The sequence below is a fragment of the Thalassophryne amazonica genome, chromosome 4 (assembly GCF_902500255.1).
Source record: "Thalassophryne amazonica chromosome 4, fThaAma1.1, whole genome shotgun sequence".
In the NCBI taxonomy this organism is placed as follows: domain Eukaryota; kingdom Metazoa; phylum Chordata; class Actinopteri; order Batrachoidiformes; family Batrachoididae; genus Thalassophryne; species Thalassophryne amazonica.
Window position 1 is genome coordinate 80,050,532 of NC_047106.1, and position 21,553 is coordinate 80,072,084.

The 21,553-nt window shown below is 40.9% G+C and overlaps 1 protein-coding gene across 3 annotated transcripts in view; it reads left to right on the forward strand.

Annotated features, from left to right (window-relative positions):
• The window catches only part of agfg1a (ArfGAP with FG repeats 1a), an 83,054-nt gene that overhangs the window by 12,186 nt on the left and 49,315 nt on the right, over positions 1-21,553 (forward strand). For all 3 annotated transcript variants that reach the window (XM_034168139.1, XM_034168140.1, XM_034168141.1), the window contains exon 2: positions 10,402-10,495. In XM_034168139.1, the coding sequence (XP_034024030.1) occupies positions 10,402-10,495 (94 nt within the window). The remainder of the gene's footprint in view (positions 1-10,401; positions 10,496-21,553) is intronic.

Genomic DNA, 21,553 nt, shown 5'->3' on the forward strand with positions numbered 1-21,553 from the left:
TGTTGTCTGGGTGGTGGCCAGACAACTCTCTTTGCTTGTTTCCAGTATGGAATGTTCCTGATTCATGGCCACCCCTCAACTGTTCTCCATGTAATGTGGAGCTGTCTGTGTCAGGGAGGCCATCCAGTGTAAAACTTGTGCCAAATCAAAATGCAGGTCCACCTCTGATCTACTGTGATGAAACAAGGGAGACGTTTAAGGGACTTGCTTTACTACAGATGTCCTTCAGTGATTATTTTTTCCTGCTGGGCAGTGGCATGTGTAATTTAACGTCTTTATAAAGAAGGCTGCAGCACGCGATGTGTAACGCCTCTGATAATGATAATAATACACGGTGCAGCTCAAGTGGTCCTTTCATCAGGGAAGGACAGAAACCATAGTTTTTGCTAGTAGTACTATTAGAATTTTTAAGGTTATTTTTGTGTTGGCCATGCTGGCAATTTAGAAGTCCAGTAGGCTCACCATATTATGTACTTTATTTGGTGATGTGGAGAGCTTTGTTTGGATCAGTGCAATATTTCTCCCACAGTCGCTCAGTTTAGAACTGTCTACTCCATGCAGATGTACCATAGAGTGCCATGCTGTTTGTATTTCTTCGTAATTGATGTAAATAAAATCCAAGACATATTTAATGGCAGCTTTACCATCAGAGAGCCTCGTCCACAACGACCACAAAAGACTCCAAGCTGTCACTGATGTTAAAGGGGGCAATCCACAATATTTTTTCATGATGTCATTATGGGGTATTGTAAGTAGAATGTAGAAGTAGGAGTATGTAAACTTTTGATCAGGGTCATTCGGGTAGTTTCTCTTGTCATTATGATTTAAAAAAGAGTTAAAAAAAAAAAAGAGTAAACACAGTTGTTTGACAATAAATTGCTTCACCCAACCATGAACCATGAATGAAAAAAAAATGTTTTAGTGTTATTGTTCATATTCTCTGAAAAATGGCCAAAAAACAAGAATTTTGCCAGGGTATGTAAACTTTTGAGCATGACTGTGACTGGTTGGGTGAAGCCACGTGTAAATCCCTGACACGTTGGTCCATCAGCAGTTGCTATTTATATAAAGATTTGATTTATATCATGTTTGATCTTTCTGTGGTGCCGGGGGTGGTGGCCAAGTGGTTAATGTGCTTGGTTTCAGTTCAGAAGACTCCGGGTTCAAATCCCACCCCAGCCACATTTCTCCATGTAATGTGGAGTTGCATCAGGAAGGGCACCTGGCATAAAACCTGTGCCAATTCAACATGCAGGTCCACCTTCGATTTGCTGTGGCGACCCTGAGTGCAAACAAGGGAGCAGCCGAAGGGACTTACTACTTTTGATCTTTCTGTGGTCATATTACACTATAGCCAGATTTACCCAGATGTAGGTGGATAGACTGCATGTGATTTGTAACAGATACAGATTACACCTGTTATGTGTAACACTTAGGGACTTATTTGGCTAATTAAGTGATTACATGTAATGAGTCGGGTTTGGAACAAGTTCTGCAAGGGGCAACAGTAAATAATTTAAGTGTTACATAGACTGTTGGATTGTGAGGGTAAAGTTTCAGTCGTTGCCCCAAAACTGTGGAATGATCTTCCTTTGCACATTAGGCAGGCTGATTCTCTCTCTGCTTTTAAATCTTCTATTAAAACACATTTCTTCTCTTTGGCTTTTAATGCAGTTTGACACGTTGTTTGTTTATTTTTTTTTTTAGTGTTTCTGGTTTTAACTGTGGTTTATTTATTTATTTATTTTTATCTATTTTAACTTGCCTGTTCTTGTTGTTTACAGCGCCTTGGTCTTTGGTATTGATTTTAAAGTGCTTTATAAATAAATTGAGATTGAGATACTATAAAACACTCTCTGCCACACCCGGAAACAAAAGTATCTGGAGTGCCAAGATTTGACTTTCCACGAAGAGATAGTGAAGCTTGAGCAATACTGAACCAAGTGCATTGAAGTTAAGGAACTATGTTGAAAAATAAGGTTCAAGGTTCAAGGTTACTTTATTTGTACCAAAGGTAAATTTGTTTTGGCAGTGAGTCACACCATTCATAACAATCACGTAACACATAAAAACCGATAAAAATACCCTAAATATAATTAAAAATATAAAAATATAAAAATACAATATAAAAAATACAAGAATACAATACCAATAAAGCAGTGCAAGTACAGGCCAATAGCATGGCGCCAGAACAAAAGTATAATAAAATAATGCAAGAACACTATTTCAACTGTGACGTATTTTGGGTGAGGCCAATTTTTATTTATTTTTTTTTATTTACCCTCATAGACTCCTGTCCTTAGACCAGATGATTTTGCTGAATTCCTCTTTCATTCAAACTGGTGTTAATCCTTCAAATAAGCTGTTGCTATTTTCTGTTGTAGTGAAAACCTACACCCTGTTGAACCATTATGGTACACTGTTTGGGGCCACTGCTCTAGGAATATCCTGTAAGCTCGTAACTGGGGCTTTTGGCAGTTTATTACAACTTATTTTATATAGGCTTACTGCTTAAGTACATCTTGGAAAACTGTGCACAGAATAATTAATCAGCCTTGTGCAGGTTATAACTACACCCCCAAGTGTGTGTGTGTATGTGTGTATATACACACACACACGGTTCTCGCCAGCACGTTATTTGTATCCCCTATGCTGAGGCTTTTCTGTTTTTTTTTGTTTGTTTGTTTGTTTTTCCCTTTTTCTTTTTTGAAATACATCTCGCGTTATTTAACGTTCTAGTTAGAAACACAAAGTGGCCTTCAAAATGCAGGAAATAGTGTTTCCAAAATGTTAGAAATTTTCTTGGAAGGATGCCCCTGGACCCTCCTCCAATACTTTGCTGCGATGCTTGTCTATGCCCTGCTAAGTTCCCTCCAGTGCTGTGCTATGGTGTGAAAAATCCTGGGGTGGTTTGCACTGTCCTGATGCAGAATCATGACGGTTTAGACACAAGATTTCAAATGTACCACATCCCTGGGACACAACGTCCATAGGACACGAGTGTTCCGGGAGTGACATGCTTTCGAGAATGTGTGGGACATCCCACGCATTCAAGATGTTCAAAAATCATTTTAGAATAACGTCTCTGTTTTCCTTTCATTCTCCTCACTGCTGTCAGTAAGTCACAGAGTCTGTTCCTTCATCTCCTGCGTGCAGGAGGATGATGGTGGTGGTGGTGGTGGGAGGTCAGCCTACTGTGTGTTTGAGCATAGATCTAAGACCAGTGGAGTGGACACCAGCATGCACTCTTTAGAATGTTTGGAAGAATAAATGGAATTGTTTTTTTTTTCTTGTAAACTACAAACCTAAAAGCCAAAGCATACTGAACCATGTTTGTGTTTAACGGCTGCATGTTTATGAAGATGACTAATCATGACTTGTCATGTCCATCTAATATGAATGTGTTTTCAACATTTTAAACATTATTTTTAGTAATTTGTAATGAAAATGACATAAAATATAACACAATATGAAGTGTGCATCATATTTCAGTTAGTTTGGCTCAAGTTGTGGCTCTTACAATAGATTAAAAACATTACAAATCTTTAATTATTTTATTTTATTCTGCTTTACTTTAATACATTTCCAGTCAATTCTGAATGTGCCAAAAGAATAACTAGACCCAAGACCTGTTTCACAGTGGTGCTTTTCCAGGAATTTCCAGAAATCCAGGTATTTACTTCTGTGGCAAACGTTTCTGGGTTATTTTTGTTTTCCTGGCCTGCATCGGATTTATTCTTTGGTCTGATTTCATATGGAATAGATTTGACTGTGTTGAATGCTTGGTCTGCAAAGTAAAGTTCAAATGATGTCAGTATATGTGCGATCTATGCTCATACAACCCCAATTCCAATGAAGTTGGGACGTTGTGTGAAATGTCAATCAATCAATTTTTTTTAATATAGCACCAAATCACAACAGTTGCCCCAAGGCACTTTATATTGTAAGGCAAGGCCATACAATAATTATGTAAAACCCCAACGGTCAAAACGACCCCCTGTGAGCAAGCACTTGGCTACAGTGGGAAGGAAAAACTCCCTTTTAACAGGAAGAAACCTCCAGCAGAACCAGGCTCAGGGAGGGGCAGTCTTCTGCTGGGACTGGTTGGGGCTGAGGGAGAGAACCAGGAAAAAGACATGCTGTGGAGGGGAGCAGAGATCGATCACTAATGATTAAATGCAGAGTGGTGCATACAGAGCAAAAAGAGAAAGAAACAGTGCATCATGGGAACCCCCCAGCAGTCTACGTCTATAGCAGCATAACTAAGGGATGGTTCAGGGTCACCTGATCCAGCCCTAACTATAAGCTTTAGCAAAAAGGAAAGTTTTAAGCCTAATCTTAAAAGTAGAGAGGGTGTCTGTCTCCCTGATCTGAATTGGGAGCTGGTTCCACAGGAGAGGAGCCTGAAAGCTGAAGGATCTGCCTCCCATTCTACTCTTACAAACCCTAGGAACTACAAGTAAGCCTGCAGTCTGAGAGCGAAGCGCTCTATTGGGGTGATATGGTACTACGAGGTCCCTAAGATAAGATGGGACCTGATTATTCAAAACCTTATAAGTAAGAAGAAGAATTTTAAATTCTATTCTAGAATTAACAGGAAGCCAATGAAGAGAGGCCAATATGGGTGAGATATGCTCTCTCCTTCTAGTCCCCGTCAGTACTCTAGCTGCAGCATTTTGAATTAACTGAAGGCTTTTTAGGGAACTTTTAGGACAACCTGATAATAATGAATTACAATAGTCCAGCCTAGAGGAAGTAAATGCATGAATTAGTTTTTCAGCATCACTCTGAGACAAGACCTTTCTAATTTTAGAGATATTGCATAAATGCAAAAAAGCAGTCCTACATATTTGTTTAATATGCGCTTTGAATGACATATCCTGATCAAAAATGACTCCAAGATTTCTCACAGTATTACTAGAGGTCAGGGTAATGCCATCCAGAGTAAGGATCTGGTTAGACACCATGTTTCTAAGATTTGTGGGGCCAAGTACAATAACTTCAGTTTTATCTGAGTTTAAAAGCAGGAAATTAGAGGTCATCCATGTCTTTATGTCTGTAAGACAATCCTGCAGTTTAGCTAATTGGTGTGTGTCCTCTGGCTTCATGGATAGATAAAGCTGGGTATCATCTGCGTAACAATGAAAATTTAAGCAATACCGTCTAATAATACTACCTAAGGGAAGCATGTATAAAGTGAATAAAATTGGTCCTAGCACAGAACCTTGTGGAACTCCATAATTAACTTTAGTCTGTGAAGAAGATTCCCCATTTACATGAACAAATTGTAATCCATTAGACAAATATGATTCAAACCACCGCAGCGCAGTGCCTTTAATACCTATGGCATGCTCTAATCTCTGTAATAAAATTTTATGGTCAACAGTATCAAAAGCAGCACTGAGGTCTAACAGAACAAGCACAGAGATGAGTCCACTGTCCGAGGCCATAAGAAGATCATTTGTAACCTTCACTAATGCTGTTTCTGTACTATGATGAATTCTAAAACCTGACTGAAACTCTTCAAATAGACCATTCCTCTGCAAATGATCAGTTAGCTGTTTTACAACTACCCTTTCAAGAATTTTTGAGAGAAAAGGAAGGTTGGAGATTGGCCTATAATTAGCTAAGATAGCTGGGTCAAGTGATGGCTTTTTAAGTAATGGTTTAATTACTGCCACCTTAAAAGCCTGTGGTACATAGCCAACTAACAAAGATAGATTGATCATATTTAAGATCGAAGCATTAAATAATGGTAGGGCTTCCTTGAGCAGCCTGGTAGGAATGGGGTCTAATAGACATGTTGATGGTTTGGATGAAGTAACTAATGAAAATAACTCAGACAGAACAATCTGAGAGAAAGAGTCTAACCAAATACCGGCATCACTGAAAGCAGCCAAAGATAACGATACGTCTTTGGGATGGTTATGAGTAATTTTTTCTCTAATAACTAAAATTTTGTTAGCAAAGAAAGTCATGAAGTCATTACTAGTTAAAGTTAATGGAATACTCAGCTCAATAGAGCTCTGACTCTTTGTCAGCCTGGCTACAGTGCTGAAAAGAAACCTGGGGTTGTTCTTATTTTCTTCAATTAGTGATGAGTAGAAAGATGTCCTAGCTTTACGGAGGGCTTTTTTATAGAGCAACAGACTCTTTTTCCAGGCTAAGTGAAGATCTTCTAAATTAGTGAGACGCCATTTCCTCTCCAACGTACGGGTTATCTGCTTTAAGCTACGAGTTTGTGAGTTATACCACGGAGTCAGGCACTTCTGATTTAAAGCTCTCTTTTTCAGAGGAGCTACAGCATCCAAAGTTGTCTTCAATGAGGATGTAAAACTATTGACGAGATACTCTATCTCACTTACAGAGTTTAGGTAGCTACTCTGCACTGTGTTGGTATATGGCAATCAGAGAACATAAAGAAGGAATCATATCCTTAAACCTAGTTACAGCGCTTTCTGAAAGACTTCTAGTGTAATGAAACCTATTCCCCACTGCTGGGTAGTCCATCAGAGTAAATGTAAATGTTATTAAGAAACGATCAGACAGAAGGGAGTTTTCAGGGAATACTGTTAAGTCCTCTATTTCCATACCATAAGTCAGAACAAGATCTAAGATATGATTAAAGTGGTGGGTGGACTCATTTACATTTTGAGCAAAGCCAATAGAGTCTAATAATAGATTAAATGCAGTGTTGAGGCTGTCATTCTCATGATCTGTGTGGATGTTAAAATCGCCCACTATAATGATCTTATCTGAGCTAAGCACTAAGTCAGACAAAAGGTCTGAAAATTCACAGAGAAACTCACAGTAACGACCAGGTGGACGATAGACAATAACAAATAAAACTGGTTTTTGGGACTTCCAATTTGGATGGACAAGACTAAGAGTCAAGCTTTCAAATGAATTAAAGCTCTGTCTGGGTTTTTGATTAATTAATAAGCTGGAATGGAAGATTGCTGCTAATCCTCCGCCCCGGCCCGTGCTACGAGCATTCTGACAGTTAGTGTGGCTCGGGGGTGTTGACTCATTTAAACTAACATATTCATCCTGCTGTAACCAGGTTTCTGTAAGGCAGAATAAATCAATATGTTGATCAATTATTATATCATTTACTAACAGGGACTTAGAAGAGAGAGACCTAATGTTTAATAGACCACATTTAACTGTTTTAGTCTGTGGTGCAGTTGAAGGTGCTATATTATTTTTTCTTTTTGAATTTTTATGCTTAAATAGATTTTTGCTGGTTATTGGTGGTCTGGGAGCAGGCACCGTCTCTACGGGGATGTGGTAATGAGGGGATGGCAGGGGGAGAGAAGCTGCAGAGAGGTGTGTAAGACTACAACTCTGCTTCCTGGTCCCAACCCTGGATAGTCACGGTTTGGAGGGTTTAATAAAATTGGCCAGATTTCTATAAATGAGAGCTGCTCCATCCAAAGTGGGATGGATGCCATCTCTCCTAACAAGACCAGGTTTTCCCCAGAAGCTTTGCCAATTATCTATGAAGCCCACCTCATTTTTTGGACACCACTCAGACAGCCAGCAATTCAAGGAGAACATGCGGCTAAACATGTCACTCCCGGTCCGATTGGGGAGGGGCCCAGAGAAAACTACAGAGTCCGACATTGTTTTTGCAAAGTTACACACCGATTTAATGTTAATTTTAGTGACCTCCGATTGGCGTAACCGGGTGTCATTACTGCCGACGTGAATTACAATCTTACCAAATTTACGCTTAGCCTTAGCCAGCAGTTTCAAATTTCCTTCAATGTCGCCTGCTCTGGCCCCCGGAAGACAATTGACTATGGTTGCTGGTGTCGCTAACTTCACATTTCTCAAAACAGAGTCACCAATAACCAGAGTTTGATCCTCGGCGGGTGTGTCGTTGAGTGGGGAAAAACGGTTAGAAATGTGAACGGGTTGGTGGTGTACACGGGGCTTCTGTTTAGAACTACGCTTCCTCCTCACAGTCACCCAGTCGGCCTGCTTTCCCGGCTGCTCGGAATCTGCCAGAGGGAAACTAACGGCGGCTAAGCTACCTTGGTCCGCACCGACTACAGGGGCCTGGCTAGCTGTAGGATTTTCCAAGGTGCGGAGCCGAGTCTCCAATTCGCCCAGCCTGGCCTCCAAAGCTACGAATAAGCTACACTTATTACAAGTACCATTACTGCTAAAGGAGGCCGAGGAATAACTAAACATTGTAACAAATGTAAATAAAAACAGAATGCAGTGATTTGCAAATCCTCTTCAACCTATATTCAATAGAATACACCACAAAGACAAGATATTTAATTTTCAAACTGATAAACTTTATTGTTTTTGTGCAAATATTTGCTCATTTTGAAATGGATGCCTGCAACACGTCTCAAAAAAGCTGTTTTAATAACGAGTGTGTGCTGATACACTCTATGATCAGGACCTGCATGAATTTTGATAAGTGAGGATGAATACATTTATCCATAAAGGGTTTTGAAATTATTCTTGTTACCTTTTCAACAGACCATTTGGACATCCTCATCTTCTCTCTCTCTTTCTTTTTTAAAGACTTGAAAAAGTTTTTAATTCAGATCAGCTTTGTGCTTTTTCTCTTGAATTTTTCATGGTTTTAACAGGTTTTTTTTCTACACTGATCCTGCTCATGTTCAGTTCTTTGTACAAAAAATAAATAAATAAATAAATAAATTATTTTGTTTTGCTCCAATCGATTGCTGTAAACTGATGGAAAACATGAAACAGTTAAATTCTGAGTGTTGATTTAAGTGTCCTGTAGGCTCAATAATAGCTTAGTTCAATCTAAGCCAGGGGTTCCGAAGTTCGGTCCTCGAGATCTACCTTCCTGACGCTCTTATAGTTGTCTCCCTGCTCCAACACACCTGAATCCAATGAAAGGCTCATTAAAAGCCTACTAACGAGCCTTTCATTGGAGTCAGATGTGTTGGAGCAGAGAGACAACTAAGAGTGTCAGGAAGGTAGATCTCGAGGACCGAACTTGGGAACCCCTGATGAGCTGTTTCATTCTCACTGATACATGATGAAGCAGCACTGGCATGCACTCGTAAAACTGACTATTTTACCTCATATCTTCTAGAACCTCAGTGATTTGAATCTACACAGCTATGAATGACAAATTTACTCTACTATTGAATATCTGTGCAAATAAGTTTAATTGAGTTGTGTTCAGTTACTTTACTGTGCACTTTCAAGTTTTGTATAATTGTGTCCTTGCTGTGGCTTCACTTCTATGCCATGAATGGAAAGTTGTTGGAATGGAAATTAGTATATATTTTTTTTCCTGCTACCATGACCCCTCACTCTGCGGAAATGTGTAAAATACAAAATTTTGTGACCAAATATGGACTTTCTTTGTTCTATTCTTACCTAAAATTGTGATTTTCAAAATGTATCATTTGGTGCCTCATTTTCAAAAGATTTTTCCCAGGTGAGCCCCCCCCCCCACACACACACATACACACCCTCCTCTTTGGCACTCAGAGTCCATCGACATTTTTTGACCTGAACTTACTTATGTGTCTGATATGACACTGCATTAGAAAAGAGCAGTAGTGTTCATGAGTGAAATAAAATCTTGTTCAGCAGGATAACAATTTGCTGTTTTCTTAGCTGTCTCCACCTTGTTTTACCTTAAACACCAGGACATGATCACAAAAGGATTTCTATAAAAAGGTAGATGGTGAACAGTTTGATTTGGCTGTTTAAAAAAAAAATCAATCAGAAGATCTTTTTTGCTTTAATGCCTGAATGTACAATGACAATAAATGCCATTATTATTATTAGCTCTGCTCCCTTAATCAGTTACATTGTTTATCATATTGATTGTCCTGTGCATTACTTTACAGGTATGATTAGTTTCTCTTACTTTATGTTGAAAAGATATATTTGTAAATTCTTGTGACAGTGGTACTAGAGGAGTGATTTTGAATAAGGAACATTGGGTTTTTTTCTCACCAAAATGCTTGCTGCACTCACTGCAATTTATTGTCTGGAATAGCCCCAGATTGCATCTCAGAGCTTCTAGAATTCAAACATTTTCTGGAGGGGCATGCCCCCGCCCCCCCCCCCCCCCCCCCCAGTAATTTTGGGTTTCAGCTTTTTTTGTTTTAACCTCTTTCATCCCAGGGAAACAGCTTGGTTATATACGTAAGATTTTATTTGGTCCAGCCAGTGGAAGTTCAGTGAACTATTTTCATCCTATTTATTTTTCATTACTTCTTTCTTTTTCCCTGCTGTCTTTCTCACCTCAATTTCACATAGCAGCTAGTAGGCCTGTTGTTAATTAAAACCCTTTGACCTGAAAAGTGGGATTTAGAATATTTTCAGATGAAGTTCACATGCGTAACATCATAAAACTGAATTGACCCCAGTTTCCATTTCTGTCCACAGACGAGGTCTCAATCCACCTCACAGAGTGAAGTCCATCTCTATGACAACCTTCACACAACAGGAAATCGAGTTTCTACAGAAACATGGAAACGAGGTATGTGGGATGACTACTACAACTTCAAATCAGAAAAAGCTGGGATATATGGAAAATGTTGAGCGAGAGAGAGAGTCCCAAATTCACATCACACTTGAGCCTTTCTGTGTGGAGTTTGCTTGTTCTCCCTGTGTTCACGTGGGTTCCCTGTGGATAGTAGCAGATCTAGGATTTTGTAAAGGGGGAGGAGGGAAGGCATGGATTTGCGAAAGAGTAAGGTGTGACTTCTTAGGTGCCATTTCCTGCATTTTGGTGTATATTTTACTGCAAAATACACCACAGAGAACAATCTTGAATGTGATGCTGTGACATTATGATGACAAGTTCTTATTTTTACCTTTATTTAACCATGTTAGTCCCATTGAGATCAATATCCCTTTTACCAGGGAGACATGGACAATTTATAAAGTTTCCAATTCACCTAAGGCCTGGTTCACACGACAGGATTTTAAAATTATCTTTAGGTTTCCAAAATCTGAGAGACCATACACATGAAGATAAAAAAATCATAGATCTGACAGTTTTGGTCATACAGTGTGTGGTGTTCAGCCACACAGTAAGGACAACACCACCACACACAGATTTCACACACGAACATTCCCAGCTCAGACAGGAAATCTCACAAAATCTCTCGATTAAACGTGGCTTCAGAGTAAACAAACGGAGATACTTTGTGGACTATTTAAAACAGAGGGAAAAAAAATACAAAAAGAAAAGGCGTTCTTTAAAGGAGTGGAGACAGCGCGACCACCGGACTTTCTGGTAAGTCAGAACAGCCGTTTTGATTTTATTTTCCGCTCCGTACGTCCTTCACCTCGCTTTCTGATTGGCTGCATATCACATTCAGCAGGCTGCGTCTCCTAACGTCCTTCCGAGCAGTTTAGAGCACCACACACACCAGGAATATCTGATAAGATTATCTTTAGCGCCATCACGATTATCGTGGCATCCTTAAGATTGTCAGAAGGGGAAGATCGGGTCTGATATCAGCCTAATTATCTTGCCGTGTGAACCTGCATGTCTCTGGATATTGGGGGGAAGCTGGAGCACCCATGTAAGGAAGGTGGAACCAACATAAACTTGGGGAGAACGTGCAAACTCCACACAGAAAGGCCACAGGTGGGAATCGATCCCATGACCTTCTTGCTGTGAGAACATTTGAAATGTCTGTGGCTAAAAAAAAAAAGTGAAACTTTGCTTCACCTTGCTGAATCATGGTCTGGGAGGGTTCAGAAACAGCATTCGACAGGGATTTTTATTTTTATTTTTTTGGTCCATGAAAAGGGTCACCGAGGGATGTCCGGGGGCATGCTACTGTGGAAGTACAGAAATTACACTTGGAGCTTGGTCTACAACCCCAATTCCAAGGAAGTTGGTACGTTGTGTAAAATGTAAATAAAAAACAATACAATGATTTGCAAATCCTCTTCAACCTATATGCAATGGAATACACCACAAAGACAAGATATTTAATGTTCAAACTGATCAACTTTATTGTTTTGTGCAAATATTTGCTCATTTTGAAATGGATGCCTGCAACATGTTTCAAAAATGCTGGGACAGTGGTATGTTTACCACTGTGTTACATCACCTTTCCTTCTAGCAACACTCATTAAGTGTTTGGGAACTGAGGACACTAATTGTTGAACTCAGAACTCAGAAGAAGTTTATTGCCATTGCCAATGAACAGGATTCACAGACTAGGAATTTGCTTTGGTATAATGGTGCAACATTAAACAGAGAGCAATATAAAATGCTAAGATAAAATATGTGCTAAAATAAGATAAAATATAAGATATGAAATAGAAATTTGAAAGGCTATGTACAACGACACAAACAGAACAACAGTGCAGTGGGAGGAGTGCAATTAAAAACCAGAGTACATTGTCTAAAGTGACCTGTGATAAAATGATAAGGTGACAGAGTTAAGGTTAAGATGACTGAGTTATGAAGTGTTCATGAGTTTAACGGCAGAGGGGAAGAAACTATTCTTATGGCGGGAGGTTCTGGTCCAGATGGACCGTATGAGCTGATGGTTGACTCCCACTTGAGGTCCTGGGTGATGGTGGTGCTGAGGAAGCGGTGACAGTCCACAGTGGTGATCGGGCTGTTGGTGAGGGCAGGGGGGCTGTGGCTTTCCTGAAGTCCACGATCATCTCCACTGTTTTCTGGGTGTTGAGCTCCAAGTTGTTGCTGCTGCACCAGGTCACCAGCCGGTCCACCACCCTCCTGTAGGCAGACTCATCCCCATCCGAAATGAGTCCAATGAGGGTGGTGTCGTCCGCAAACTTGATGAGCTTTACGGAGTCATGGCTGGAGGTGCAGCAGTTAGTGTACAGGGAGAAGAGCAGAGGGGAAAGGACACAGCCCTGTGGAGATCCTGTGCTGAGAGCCCGAGTGTTCGAGACATTCTTTCCCAGCCTCACACGCTGACTCTGGTCCGTCAGGAAGTCTGTGATCCACCTGCAGGTGGAGTCGGGCACGTGGAGCAGAGAAAGCTTGTCTTGGAACAAAGCCGGAAGGATAGTTTGAATGCAGAGCTGAAGTCCACAAACGGGATCCTAGCGTAGGTTCCTGGGGAGTCCAGGTGCTGCAGGATGGAGTGCAGGGCCAGGTTTATGGCGTCATCTACAGACCTGTTGGCTCTGTAGGCAAACTGCAGGGGGTCCAGGAGGGGGTCGGTGATGGACTTCAGGTGGGATAAAATCAGGCGTTCGAAGGTCTTCATGACTACAGACGTGAGAGCCACAGGCCTGTAGTCATTAAGTCCAGTGATGCGTGGTTTCTTGGGGACTGGAACAGTGATGGAGGACTTGAAACAGACTGGAACATGGCATGACTCCAGGGAGCTGTTGAAGATCCCCGTGAAGACTGGGGCCAGCTCATCAGCGCAGTGTCTCAGGGTGGCAGGAGAGACACAGTCTGGGCCCGGGGCCTTACGTGGATTCAGCCTTATGAAATGTCTTCTCACATCCTCCTCTTGAACCGAGAGGGCAGCGGGAGGGGCAGCGGTGAGAGGGGAGAGGTCCAGAGTGTTTGAATATCCAGTTGTGTGGGGGGGTGTGAGTCCATGACTTCAAAACGTGAATAGAAGACGTTCAGGTCGTTGGCCAGCTTCAGGTCGTCAATAGAACAAGGTGCTTTGGGCTTGTAGTTGGTTATCTCTTTCAACCCCCTCCACACAGAGGCCGAGTCATTGGCAGAGAACCTTTGCTGCAGACGTGAACTGTACATGGATTTAGCCTTTGCCACCTCCTTGCTAAATCTGTACTTTGCACCTCTATAACTGTCTCTGTCTCCTCTGAAAGCCACCTTTTTCTGCCGACGGAGGTGCTGCAGTTTAGGTGTGAACCAGGGCTTGTCGTTGTTATATCTCACCCTGGTACGCTGTGGGATGATGCTGTCTTCACAGAAATGAATATATGACGTCACAGTGTCCGTGTAGTCATCTAGACTGTCTTTTAAAGCCTCAAACATATCCCAATCCGTAGTGCCCAAGCGCGTAGCTCCTCTACAGCTTCATTGCTCCACACTTTAGATGTCCTCCCAACAGGTTTGGAGAGTTTAGTCTCTGTCTGTACGCGGGGATCAAGAGGACCATCACGTTGTCTGAGAGTCCCAAAGCTGCACGGGCCACCGCGCTGTAGGCGCCACTCACTGTCGTGTGACAATGATCTAACGTGCTCCCTTCTCTGGTCGGGCATTTAACAAACTGTTTGTATTTTGGTAATTCCTGACTGAGATTCCCTTTGTTAAAATCACCGAGAGTTATAACAAGGGAGTCCGGAAAGTCTCTCTCCACGCTCATAATCTGATCCGAGAGCGCGCTCTCGGCCTCGTGCACGTCCGCGCTCGGTGGAATATACACGGAGCAAAGTATGAAGGAGTTAAACTCACGTGGAGAGTAGAACGGCCTGCAGTTTATGAGGAGATATTCCAGAGAGGGAGAGCAGTGTTGGGAGATCAGTCACATCGGAGCACCAGGCATAGAAGCAGAGTCCTACACCTCTTGTTTTTCCAGTGCTCGGTCACTGTCTGCGCGGAGGAGTTGGAATCCCTCTAGTTGGAGCGCGCAGTCCGGTGTCTGTGCATTTAACCATGTCTCCTTGAAGCACAGTACACAAGATGAGGAGAAATCTCTATTCTTCTTCATCAGCAGTGCCAGCTCATCCATCTTGTTGCCGAGTGAGCGGACGGTGGAGAGAAATATCCCAGGTAGGGGCGTGCGCGTGCCCCTTTGTCTGAGGCGCAGGAGAGCTCCAGCTCGTTTTCCTCTCCGCCGGCGTCTCACTCTTTTGGCCAAAAAGTGAACCAGTTCAGCTGCAGGCACTAAAAAAACTGGCGTAATGTCCGTGGGTGTTGATCATCTGATGTTTAGAAGCTCCTCGTGGGTGTAAGAGCACGATGACACATAATTTACGCACAAAAACAGACAAAACAGGGAGCACCAAAATACCAGGGCGCCTTCACGTGGAGCCATCTTGGATCCATGAAAGCTTGAAGCTTTGTAGGTGGAATTCTTTCCCATTCTTGCTTGATGTACGGCTTCAGTTGTTCAACAGTCCAAGGTCTCCGTTGTTGTACTTTGCACTTCATAATGCACCACACATTTTCAATGTGCAACAGGTCTGGACTGCAGGCAGGCCAGTCTAGTACCCGCACTCTTTTACTATGAAGCCACGCTGTTGTAACACGTGCAGAATGTGGCTTGGCATAGTCTTGCTGAAATAAGCAGGGGCGTCCCTGCAAAAGACGTTGCTTAGATGACAGCATGTGTTGCTCCAAAACCTGGATGTACCTTTCAGCATTTATGGTGCCATCACAGATGTGTAAGTTGCCCATGCCATGGGCACTAACACACCTCTATAACATCACAGATGCTGGCATTTGAACTTTGCGCTGGTAACAGTCTGGATGGTCTTTTTCCTCTTTTGTCCTGAGGACACGACGTCCATGATTTAAAAAAACAATTTGAAATGTGGACTCATCAAACCACAGCATACTTTTCCACTTTGTTTCTGTCCATTTCAAATGAGATCAGACCCAGAGAAGGCAGCAGCATTTCTGGATGATGTTGATGCTTTGCATGGTAGAGTTTTAGCTTGCACTTGTAGATGTATCGACAAAACTGTGTTAACTGACAATGATTTTCTGAAGTGTTCCGAGCCCATGCGATAAGATCCTTTACACAATGATGTCCGTTTTCAATGCAGTGCCGCCTGAGGGATTGAAGATTCATGGGCATTCAGTGTTGGTTTTCGGCATTGTCGCTTATGTGTAGAAAGTTCTCCAGATTCTCTGAATTTTCTGATTATCTTATGGACTGTAGATGATGGAATCCCTAAATTTCTTGCAATTGAATGTTGAGAAACATTGTTCTTAAACTGTTGGACTGTTTTTTTTTCACACAGTTGTTCACAAAGTGGTGATCCTAACCCCATCTTTGCTTGTCAATGGCTGAACCTTTTGGGGATGCTCCTTTTATACCCAATCATGACACTCACAATTACTGTCCTCAGTTCCCAAATGCTTATTGAGTGTTGTTAGAAGGAAAGATGATGTAACATAGTGGTAAACATACCACTGTCCCAGCTTTTTTGAAACTTATTGCAGGCATCCATTTCAAAATGAGCAAATATTTGCACAAAAACAATAAAGTCTATCAGTTTGAACATTAAATATCTTGTCTTTATGGTGTATTCAATTGAATATAGGTTGAAGACGATTTGCAAATCATTGAATTCTGTTTTTATTTACATTTCACACAACATCCCAACTTCATTGGAATTGGGGTTGTAAGATCAGATCTACCAAAAGAAAAATTACATTAGTGCAAATCTTGAGGTTTTATTTTTTATTTTTCAGCTTTGGTAATTTTCCACTCCAAGCAGTTTTCTTACAGAAAAAATAAACAACAAATCCAGTGCAAAAGAACACTTGAAAATACTCTGTAGTTTTTGTCAAAAGCATTTCCTTTCAGACATTTTGGCATGAATGTCTCTCCATACCTCTGAGCTCAGCCCGCTGCTGCACATCAGTGCAAGGTGTCTCATTTTGGGAGGAGAAAATTTTTTTTGATTGATTGCAGTTTGTTTGTGTTACATCATTTGGAAAGAGGTGTCATTTGATTTAAACGACGATTCGCTTTGAAGTTATTAATCCCGACCGGATTCAGTCTTTCTAACTTGACTCGGCAGAGAGCCGCGCAGCGTTTGGAGCTCTGAGAACAGAACGGAGGACTAAATGATAAATGGACTGCATTTATATAGCGCTTTTCCATCTGCATCAGATGCTCAAAGCGCTTTACAATTATGCCTCACATTCACCCTGATGTCAGGGTGCTGCCATACAAGGCGCTTACTACACACCGGGAGCAATAGGGGATTAAAGGCCTTGCCCATGGGACCTTAGTAATTTTCCAGTCAGGTGGGGATTTGAACCCATGATCTTCTGGACTCAAGCCCAACACCTTAACCACTAGACCGACTGAAAGGATAATTCTCGTTTCTTTCTCGCAACAAGACAGGAGTCACAGTTAGTGACTTTAATCCTGTAAAGAATAAATGAAATTATATGCTATTTTACTCATAATTAGCTTTGCATGCTAACAATGCTAAAAGTTACCAAACTGAATAAAAGGTTTTATGTTCATTATTTTCAAAAAGTAACAAATGTTTAGAAGTATGTACACCATGCAGGTTTAAATGAACTAGATATTGTATTGAATGAATGAAGTTGAATAGAGTGTATACTTGTGCCATAATGTGTTTAAGGGTTTTATCATGTCAAATGAATGAAGATGTGTATGCCTATGTGTTCAACTGATTTATGATGGTTTTGAAATTATACAATATTATACAGTTTGATTAATGATTGAAATATGTGCTTATGATGAATTGTATTGAACATGTTGAACTGCTGACAGATTTGTTGACTCTCAAACCAGTAAAGTGTTTTGGTTTAAGGTTTTCATAAATAACATATGCTTAAGTAGGGTGTAACATGTTGGTTTTAAAACATGTCAGACGTTGACCATTTTAATAAAGTCATGACTAATGCCTGACATGATGTTTCATGATATGTTCAAATATGTTCTGGGTTATTTGTTATCGGGGAGGCAACCTTGAAAGTGTCCGGAGAGACACAATAACGCCACTGAACTGAACACACACTGTTCTCATACGGAGCTACATTATTAGTTACACTTTGCCGCGAAAGGCAGAAAGTGGGGGTGTATGTGCTGGTAAACTTCTGCACCCAAGGCAGCTATCAAATCAGTTCCCATCACAACGTTGGACGATTAAGGATTAACAGTGCCTGCTTTATTTTTTCTTTCTACCATGGGGTTACGTTTGTGCTCAGACCGAGGACGTGTGGGACTGGGCGCCCCGCTCGGACAAATTGACGTGCGGGACTGGGAGCCCCGCCCGGATAGATTTCTGAACTGCAAGCTTAAAAACTCTGTTTTTGAAAAGAAGAGTGTTCTTTTTGCTGCACATGCTGCGAGTATCGGTTTTGTGGCATTATTAAAGATGTGTATGTATTCTGAACCCATTTTTGAGCAAAGATGAATGATTTTTGATGACTGATCTGCTCTGCTGTTTTAATAAACCTGGTAGGAGTAACTTGAATTCAAGTTAATCCTACATTTCACACAACGTCCCAACTTCATTGGAATTGGGGTTGTAAGATCAGATCTACCAAAAAGAAAATTACATTAGTACAAAGCACCCTAATCATTCTAGAATGAGTCAAATAGAGCTATATATGTGAAAATCCCTTTTTTGTTGCACATCACAGTATATTGCAACCCCCCCTTCAATATCATGCAACTCTCATTTCTAAACTTGCCTCAAAACACTGTTACAAAAGGGTGACATGCTGAACTCCTCCTTCTGGCTCCTACTCGACGATTCAGAATGCACATCCATATCCAGTTATGATTTTCCTACTTAAAAGTTACATTCACTGCAGGGTCTGTACGTGCACTAGTTACTACGTTCCTTTTAAACAAATATATTGTCAAAGATGAGCTTTTCGTGTGTGTGTGTGTGTGTATATATATATATATATATATATATATATATATATATATATATATATATATATATATATATATATATATATATATATATATATATATATATATATATATATATATATATATATATATAATCTCCACTGCGAGCATTTAGTGTACTATTAGTATCCAAATCAAGAGGCCACACCGGGTGGTGGAAATCTGTGCTGTCATTCAGGAATAATTTCTTTTAAATGGTGTTTAAAATAGAGCAGTGCCACCTGGGAAGTAAGGTGATTAACACTTGTGGCACAGTGGTGGTCAGGCAGTACAGCGGACTCAAGGTTTGGAGCTGATCCATATATCCTTCAAGGATGTTATATAAATTCTTTTTGAAAGATTCTTTTGCTATAGTACAACAGAGAGTAATTGATACACATACAAAACATTAAGAAGGGAAAACAAACAGAAAAGTATATTTTGTTTTTTTCACTTTGAATTATTTAGGCTTAACACGTGATTAATTAGTGTGTTCACACCCTGAAAGTGGCAGCAGCTGTATCGATTATGATGCAAGACCTGCTCCATTTGAATCTGGCATTTCATGCTTTAACTGCACATATATTCAGTCTAGAAATCTGTATATTAACAGTGTGGTGGTCCCAGTTTCTGCCTGTAGAACGCAGCATAATTATTCATCAGATTGTTTCCATACTGTGGATGGAACAATAATTGAATGTCTCTCTCACTCACTCACTCACTCACTCATCTTCAACCGCTTACTCCAATTAAGGGTCACAGGGGGGCTGGAGCCTGTCCCACGAGTCATCGGGCGTGAGGCAGGGTACACCCTGGACTGGACCCCAGTCTGCCGCAGGCCCACATATAAACAAACACATTCACACTCACACCTAGGAACAATTTAAAATTTCCAACTCACCTAACCTGCATGTCTTTGGATGTGGGAGGAAACCAGAGCACCGGGAGAGAACCCATACAAACACGGGGAGAACATGAAAACTCCACACAGAAAGGCCACAGGTGGGAATCGATCCCATGACCTTCTTGCTGTGAGGCAACAGTGCTAACCCCGAAGCCACTGTGCTGACCCAAGTAAAGGTTTAAAAAAAAAAGAAAGTATTTCAGACAGCCAGCACGAGTAAGTTCACATGTTGTGCATCCTGTGTGCCCAGCCGTGATGTCCGACACAGATGCTGTTTCGCAGATAAAGCATGAAACATCAATAACCATAATGATCAGGTGTTGCAATAAAATGTACTTTGTGCTAAGCACAGAATACTTCAGAACTATGGTCCAACTTTCATGCATGGATACATTTATTCCTAAAGAAACAAGCACAAAGTAAACATTAACCTTTAAATATGCCCAACATATATTTTTTCCCCTTTCTATGCACAAGGAGGCCTCTGTGCTGGGTTTACCCCTTTAAACCCCGTTTCTATGCCCTTGTGCTGTAGAGCATGTGGGATATTGTTTTGGGTTGTTTGGGGCCATTACCGTAGCAAAGTATTTGCAAAAATGTATTTCAATTCACAAATCTGTAACCAGATCCACAAATGTGTTTAAAAAAAAAAAAAAAAAAAAGAGGGCAGGGGGGACGTGCATGTGTAACCATGTGTCTGTGAAAATCGGGCCACTTGATTGGATGTGTTCTTACACGTGCCTTTTGCCGCGAAACATCCACAGATGCGTGCAGCGATTTGTAATTGTGTGGAGACTAGCCACCAGGGTGCGCAAGCACCAATGATATCAGTCACCACTACCGTTTATTAGCCTGGCCAGGACCTCAAAGATGATCTTTGAGGGCGTGTTTCATTTTTTGTTTTTCCTGTGTTTTGGAGACCAGGACCATGAATGGATCTTCTTGCTTCTTTTAATTTTAAATAACCACAAGAATAACAATGGTAATATAAGAAAATGTTGACTGTGCCTTTCAACCAGCTGCATGTAAAGATCCGTGTAATTCACAAAGAACGGAGGATATCTCATTTTGGGGAATAACAGTTTGGTCTGTTGTAAAACGTTTGGAAAGAGGTGTCATTTGGAAAGGGCAATTCCCTTTGAAGTGATTGATTCCAGAAGAACTCCCGGCCAGACGCTTTTCAGTGTGGGGGCCCCGTGCCCCTCCCTGGAGGAATTTGATTTGTCGAGGAACACCTTAAGTGTCCGATCATAGTGTGTTATCGTCAGCTAACCTTAGCCCACTTCTCGCACCCCCTCCAGACTTCCATCTCTCGTAATTATGAGTACAGGATTTTTTTTTTTAATATCCAGTGAATGCAGTGCTCTTCTATAGGATACAGTACTATTTGTGTTAACATTTTTTTTATTATTACCATTTTTATTCTTGTGTTTACTTAACATTAAAAGATGCAAGAACATCCATTCATGTTCCTGGTCTCTGAAACACAGGAAAAAAAATAAATAAATAAAAGACACCCTCAAAGATGTTCTTTGAGGGCCTGGCCAGGCTTAAAACAGTAGCGATGACTGATATCATTGGTGCTTGCGCCCCCTGGTGGTTAGTTTCCACACTAGTACAAATCACTGCACACATTTGTGGATGTTTCGCAGCAGAAGTGTAGCAGAAGTCACGTGTAAGAACACATCCAATCGAGTGCCCCGATTTTCACAGACAAATGGTTACAGACGCACAGATTTTTTTTTTTTTTTTTTTTTTTTTTACACATTTGTGGATAGAGCTGACACAAATGACTATTTTGACAGTCGACTAGTCAACAATTATTTTTACTATTAGTCGACAAGTCGGATCATACGTAAATTGCAGCTTATCGCATTTTATCAATATTGATACCATTATCGATTCCGCTTACCAATCCGATTCCTTATTGATTCCCTCATCGATACTTCCAGTGAATTTTATTTGTGCTACAAGTAGGCTTTACCGGTTTTCTATGTCAACAACATTTTATTGAGTCTTAAAGTTAATAAATATGAAATTGGTCACTGGATCCTTGATTTCTGGACATAAATAAACTCTACATGGTGGATCCTTG